The 7,558-nt window shown below is 40.8% G+C and overlaps 1 protein-coding gene across 1 annotated transcript; it reads right to left on the reverse strand.

Moving 5' to 3' along the window:
- Positions 1–902: 902 nt before the first annotated feature.
- Positions 903–3,809, reverse strand: LOC124291288. Its single transcript, XM_046728263.1, has 4 exons — positions 3,643–3,809; positions 3,028–3,091; positions 2,288–2,570; positions 903–1,807 (listed from the first exon to the last, which is right to left on the reverse strand). The coding sequence occupies exons 1-4, from the start codon at positions 3,651–3,653 to the stop codon at positions 903–905; spliced, it is 1,263 nt and encodes a 420-aa protein (XP_046584219.1). The 5' UTR covers positions 3,654–3,809.
- Positions 3,810–7,558: the final 3,749 nt, after the last annotated feature.

Here is a 7,558-nt window from a genome sequence, read left to right on the forward strand (position 1 = left end):
ACGATTGTGGCGTCGTGCGAAAGGTAAAATGGTTATGGCGTCCTTAATAACAAGCGGTGATGTAAGTCTACTGGACATTTACGTAGCAACGCTTTTGATGTAATATTTATGTTATATTTTCTGTGACCTTGTACAGACATTTTACGAAAAGGAAACACATTGCCATTTTCTGGTGACTTGTGTAGTTCTGATTAGATGCTGCAGTTGCTGCTGATGTTATGAGTGCAATGGCTTTTCAATTTTCATTTCGTTGATATGTGTGTGTGGAAGTTGTAAGACATGTTTTGATTTTTTTAGTTACATGAAGATTGATTTCATTAGTTGGATACTAAAGCAATATGTCTATTGTCTCTTAATCAATTTGTTTCATCTTTAAGTAGACATATGTTCCCATTTTCTCTGTTCAGTTTCTAAAATATATGTTTTTGTGGTGCAATTGAGATTTTACAGTGTGTGGTTCTGCTAAGTTTCTAAGTATAGAAAACATCAATGTCAACTTTGATGCCCTCTCCATAATGCTTACTCGTAGTATTAAGAAATACTATACGGGATCCGTTTCCATGTGCAAGTTCTTATTGGTTTTCATCACAGCACTATTCCAGGTTTAACGTAGTGGCCAATGAATAATGGAACATGAGGCTTTCAATGCAATGCAACGATCCACGCTGTCGGATAGGTGAAAACACACTATCATGTTTAGTGGTTCTTAGGATCAGCATGGGGAGAACCTACTCACCTCTTGCTTCTCTAGTGTTGAATTCAAAACAGAAAATAAAAAGCCATTTTTATGACTGAATATACATAAATATGTAAGAAAAAGGTGTATGTCAGTGAGTGAGTGAGTTAATGAAGAAATTAAAACCTTTCTTTCGTGGCATCAGTTATTGCGTTTCCTTTTCCATTTATCGTAAGACATAAAGATAAACAACCCACACTGAAGTAAACCTGCACCGGAAACCATGTATACAAAGGCATCGGCACCAATCATACTCATCATCAGGCCACATATGGCGGGACTGATCAAAAAAGGCAATGTAGTCGGAAAATAGAACCACATTCAGAAATCGGGGTGATCCATCCGTGTTCTCCTGTACCCATGCCAGACATCCAGGGAATAGGGGACCTATTCCGACAGCAAACAGAAGACTGTTTGTCCACATCATGATGATACTTGTGTCCTTAAATATGAGGAACAGAACAGATGTTACTCCGGAAAGCAAAACGAAGAGTACCATCACCATGTCAAGACTTAACCTAGCTGAGAGGACGACACTGCCTAATCTGCTGAGGAGGGCGGTGGCAGAAAACACAGAATACATCATGGACATGTCGCTGAGACCCAGGTTCAGTTGAGTGCAAATTCCAAAGGTTACGAAGAGCTCTTGAAAGGATACATTACAAGTAGAGCAGGTGAAGGTAAAGCACATTGTTAAACACATAAACATGGGACTTGTGCTTCTGTTGACTGCTGGTTTCCTTTTTATTGATGGGGGTACTTCCATAACGTCGCCTTCCTTCAAGATAGTATTGTAACAACCCATTAGGCCTGAGGACACAAGGAGACTTAATCCTGACATGATTATGAAGGGGTATTGTATCGTATTAAAACCGTTGCACCTCTGTTCTGAGTTAGGATGAGTTGTTGTCGTGTTGCAGAACGCTTCGTCCGCACCAATGCCCTGTCGACTGTGCCTGAAGAGATTAGACACAATGGGGACACTTATTGTGTTAAGGGACGCTCCTGATTGTACTAAGGACACGACAAAAGCGTTGTCTGGCCATATGACGAAGCAGTGTAAAGTTCGAACTGAAAGAAAAGAGCAAAAGTGAATAAATTCAAGTAAGTCCAGCAACTGCAGGGTCACGGAAGGTATGATGAAGTCTGAAATCTTAAAACATGTATGGTTACACAGCTGATTGAAGAAAAACTGATATGTATCGACCGATAATGTGCCAGCTCCAGTTGTCTATTATGTGCATAACGAATCTCGATTTATCCTGGACCAAACAGAGACACAAGTGCCTGATGCTGTACGCTTTTCCCATTCCTGAAACGTTTATGGCAGGGATGTCTATCACTGAGTTCCAGCGTTGAATCCGTCTTGCAAGCTTTATGCTGCATATTGCATATATTGCATTTGTTTTCGTTCAAACTTACAAATCATGACTAATCATCTGGTGTTCGATCTAATAATCCCAGGATACAGTGATGAAAAATACTACCAATCGGCGTCGGTGCCAGTATATCAGGAAAGGAATAGGATGATACATTAAAATTGCTACTTACTAAATATACACATTCCTGTACACCAGCCAGCAATGAGGAGCAAGAAGATGGTCAGCCACAAGAACGGAGACGTGGGTACAGCAGCAATAACCACAGCGTTCAATACCAATATTGTCGCCAGGAACAGACAAGTATCCATCTTGTCCTTGATGAAATGTACAGTCAGGCTACTACAGCACAGACCTAAACCATAGGCAAACAGGAGGGAGCTGGATGTCTTCAGGTCCACGCCCAGCAAACATTGGATGTCGGGTAAGGTTACTCCGATCAACGTTGTTGTCATCTGTCATGAAATATTTGATATCAATTAAAAGAAGAAGGCATGTTTCACTTCTCGGCAGGTGAGAGAGTTAAAATGTAATGTAGTATCGGCATGGTTTCACCCACACAGTGAAAAGATCACATTTATGTGTACACAGTAATAAATCATAACTGCAAAGTCATGTCCAAATACAAACCTGTTTTACACATTTGAGAGAGTGAATTAAAATTGCACGTCGGCATCATCAACACACTTGACTGACTGACTATATGAATTGCAACAGATAAAAGCACGGTCTTTAAGCCACCAGCAGGCAAAGGTGGTAAACCTTGCTGGATACCATAGGGACTGGCGCTTAAGAGTTGAAAGGAAAATGAAATGCCACTGTACGTGTTGTTATTTTTAGATAGATAAAATGATATTTAGAACATAAAGTATATTAAGTGCATAATGTTTACAATTATTTCAACCGCCTTACCGTAGCAAAGGCTGCACCAAACAGCACTGACGTGTAGATGATGCGGTTGAGGTTGGAGATATCCCTGCAGGAAATACAGATCCAATAATAATTTTCTTATATTCCACCCATTAGCGTATAAGAATAAGAGGCAGGGCAAAAGTGAGCTATGCACGTTCCCTAACGACATGTACCCATCTATAAACATATATCAATACCTAAATAAATACAATACAGATTCATGATTCAAGGCAGAAGAGTTCTGGCACTGAATGGTGACATACAGATTTTCTGCAAGTAATATGTTTGGGGCAGACAGCGATTCATTTGATTTTAAATCGAACTTATTGAGACAAAAGCATAGTAGTGGTTTCCCCACATAGCTGTAAGCAACTTGTACAGACAACACAGACATCAACATCAATAGGTACCTACCTAAATATATGCGTTTCAAGAGAGTATATTTTGACCAATCATATAAGACACTGCTACTCGTACTCGCTATGCAATACTGTTGGCATCAAATAATCTGATAATGGGCAAGGGTGTGGATATTTTTAGTGATCCCTGCGAATTGTCCATAATAATTTTTTATCCTGCAAAACAAACTCCCACCTCAGACCTTTCAGTTCTTACCTGGCTGTCATTCTTCAAATACAACCCGAGTGCTCGGCAGTGAATCACTAGGAATTATTGATATTAATCAACATTTAGATGAATCCGTCTGTTCACCAGACTGCGTGCTATGTGGTGCATGATATATTAAAATGACAATACACAAGCCAGTAGGAGGGAGTGAGTTTAGTTATATGCCGCTTTTTTTTAGCAATATTCCAGCAATATCACGGCGGGAGACACCAGAAATGGGCTTCACACATTGTGTCCATGTGGGGAATCGAACCCGGGTCATCGGCGTGACGAGCGAACGCTTTAACAACTAGGCTACCCCATCGCCCCCAAACTAGTTGTATCAGACTATATCGTTCACTGAAACTGAATCAGTAGGAAAGGGATTTACTTTTCACATTTAGCTATTTTACAGTTATATCACGGCTATTATAACATAATACTTTGGCTTTACTCCATGGTCCATAGTATGGTCATCTACCTTCAGTTGTTGGCGATCTATAGCTCGTGTTTTATACTGTATTGTCTTCTTTAATTGTAATGTTTTAGCTTTGCTCGCTAGTTTCATATTCATATCTGTGATTCTCTAGTATTTTTACTGTCCATCGTCGACAGGTTTTAATCTTCTAAATGTTTTCACTTTTTATTGTATAATTTGTTTTCGTCACGATATGGCTAAGATATTGCCGATGTGACGTTAAATATTAACTCACTCACTCATTAGCTTTACTCATTTAAACATTTGTTAGGAAGGATAACAATATATGGACGTACAACTTCTTTATTGCTGCGAGAGCGACGTTTCGGTGCAGGGTTCTAACACCGTTATCAAGCAAGTGATGAACAGCATAAGGATGAAGGAGCATATATACAAGTTAGAGCAGATGTTTGTACAGTACAATGGGGATTAGGAAGCCAGACACAATAACAACACAAGGGCTGGAAGCCAGACACAATAACAACACAAGGGCTAGATGTGCTCTTTTTGTAGTGTGTTGGTGGGGTCCTTCTTTAGTCTCTTGTAGGTCGTCTTGTCTTGGAGGATGGTGTCAGTCAGGCTGTTGAAATGGGCTGTGTCCATGATGACCGTTGCCTTGCCTTTGCCTGCTGGGGCTATGGTGATAGTTTTGTCAGTTTTTAGGCTGTGGAGGGATTCCTTTTCCTGATGGATGAGGTTGGGTTTCTGGGGTCTGTCTTTGGAGAGGATGGTTATCTGGTGTCGGAGGAAGTCAACGTTGCCGCCGGGGGCCAGTTGCTGCAGGCCCTTCTCAATATTAGTGATGAAATCATCGTTGTTGCCCGGATGTTTGTGGGTGAGTACTTGAGGCCATTGGCTAAGACTGCAATATGTTGCTGGTTGAGCTTCTTGCTGCTTAGGTTGACGACAGTTTTTCTCTGGTAGTCCGCAATGGAGGAAGGTTTTCATGGTTGATGGGTATCCATCTTTCATTTGTTGAACTTTGCAATGTGGGTCTTTTTCCTGGCAGAGTCTAGGTTGCAGTTACTTGTGGTCTGCATGTTTTTGAGTGAAGCGTAGGTGTCCTCTGAGAGAATTGATTGAAGGTACTTTTGTTTTTCGGCGATGGTGTGTAGGGTGAGGTCCCTGGTCTTACGGTGGTGGCGTATCCTTTCTATGACGAGATGTTGGGAAGCTTTATGGAGGATGTAATGAGCTGCTGGCGAGTTGACTGGGCTTCTTAGCTGTAGTATGACCCTTTGGGTATGAGTTTGTTGTCTCTGCATCGCGTTAGGAATTGTCAGCCACAAAGTCCAGAGACCCCTAAAAAAACAGGTCAATATAGATGTTATTTTCAAAAGAAGTAACATCATCCTCAACACCATCAAAGCGTCTGGCAAGCCACCTACCAGCCAGAAACAACCACCATGGGGAACAGTTTAACACGACTGTGGACAGACCTACTTAGGTGAAACATCAAAACCCCTCAAAATCCGAATCAAAGAACATCAGACCTCAGTATCCAAACTAGACTCAAAATCAGCCCTTTCAGATCACTTCAAAGACAATCCCCACCACAATATCCAGTTGGACAAAACCCAAACCCTAACAACCAACCTCAAAAACTATAAACTCAGGAAACTCCAAGAAGCCATCTACATCAAAAGACTCCAGCCATCAATCAACCGTGACCAAGGTTACTACATACCTCCTGCGTACTACCAGCTCATTAAAGATCCTCATCATCAATAATCCCCCATTTATGTATACAACGCATCATCCTCATAATCACCTATTTATGTATACAGGCTTCACTTCCCATTGTGTACTTTGCAGGCTTCAATTGTTAACGCGTTCATCTAGCCCTTGTGTTGTTATTGTGTCTGGCTTCCAGCCCTTGTGTTGTTATTGTGTCTGGCTTCCTAATCCCCATTGTACTGTACAAACATCTGCTCTAACTTGTATATATGCTCCTCCATCCTTATGCTGTTCATCACTTGCTTGATAACGGTGTTAGAACCTACACCGAAGCGTCGCTCTCGCAGCAATAAAGAAGTTGTACATCCATATATTGTTATCCTTCCTTACTGCTCCAACTTCTAAATGCCTCTCAAAGAAGTTAAACATTTGGTTTTTAAAGAGTTATACATTATACCTGGAAATATGTCTAAACTCCTATAGCTAGTCTATTTGCCAAGTTTATCTCTTCCTGAAAACGTGATGCAAGGTCCATATCTAACGTCCATGTCAAACACAATCCAAATATTACACGCCCACCAAACATGTATCTGGAATAATAATCATTAGTTATTCATATAGCACCTGTTTCCAGTCCACTATGCAACACCAGATGTTACACTTAACACAAATACTAATGTTATAACCATCGTTGTAGAAATGCTACCATTTGTGGCCCATACGAAATTGTCGCAAACTGACCTCGCCCTTTCTTGACTAACAATCCAAGTAGCATGGCCGATTGTTCGTTTATATCTGACTGTTGAATAGCCTGTTGCAAAGCATCTGGCATGACATGTAATGGCCCAGTTGCAGGTAACAAAAAACCCTATCGTGAACGATGAGCACGATGAAGGTGCACCTGGGATAGGTCAAGTGTATAGTCGTGTTAGGTTGGATACCTGCTGTGCAGAATCGATCCCTGATGGTCCGTGCTGACACTCTACTCTACGGCTAGTGGAGGTTGCAGTCACACATCTGTGGCGGCGAACCCGTAACCTGATTTGTAAGTAATCTTGGGGAGACGTCACATACTTCCTTGGCTATCTGCAGCAGTACTTGCCCGATGCCCGCGGGTCCTCAGACGGTGTATTGTCTGATGACTGTCGAATGTCTCTGTGCTTGCATTCCAGTAAGTGAGTGAGTTGAAACTTAAAGTCACATGTGCAGTAGTTCATATCGTGACTAGAGCATTTTTACACACATAATATAAGCCAGTTATCAGAGGACAGTAAAATAACTAGGCTATCACATATGTTGTTTAAAACTGGTATGTAACCATAACATATATGGTCGTGAAAAACAACAAAACATAAACAGGGCTTCAAATTGCCAGCAACTAGAGACCATGAGGACTTACAGTAACTTTGCTACCTTCATGGCCCCAAGCAACATCTACATCATCCGTGCAGCAACTGGCGATTATCAGCAAACACGTAGCCACACGTAAAATAACGAAAACAAAAACAAAACAAAACACACTCAATGATAGACATACCTCTTACGTACCTCTTTCAGGAGGATAGTTATTGTACACTTCTTCAATCCGCGTTAGGTACAGGCACTAATTATCACAACTAATTATTCATTCGACGAAATATATAATTAACTTACAAATAACAATACATGATTAAAAGTTATCAGCTAAATCAATTTCTGTTAAAGAACCCATAATTGTATGGGAACTTGACTTAGAAGATCCTTAAGAATGAAGCTAAATTAGTTATCCCT

Source organism: Haliotis rubra, unplaced genomic scaffold (assembly GCF_003918875.1).
Source record: "Haliotis rubra isolate DU_JTF1 unplaced genomic scaffold, ASM391887v1 Scf49, whole genome shotgun sequence".
NCBI lineage: Eukaryota > Metazoa > Mollusca > Gastropoda > Lepetellida > Haliotidae > Haliotis > Haliotis rubra.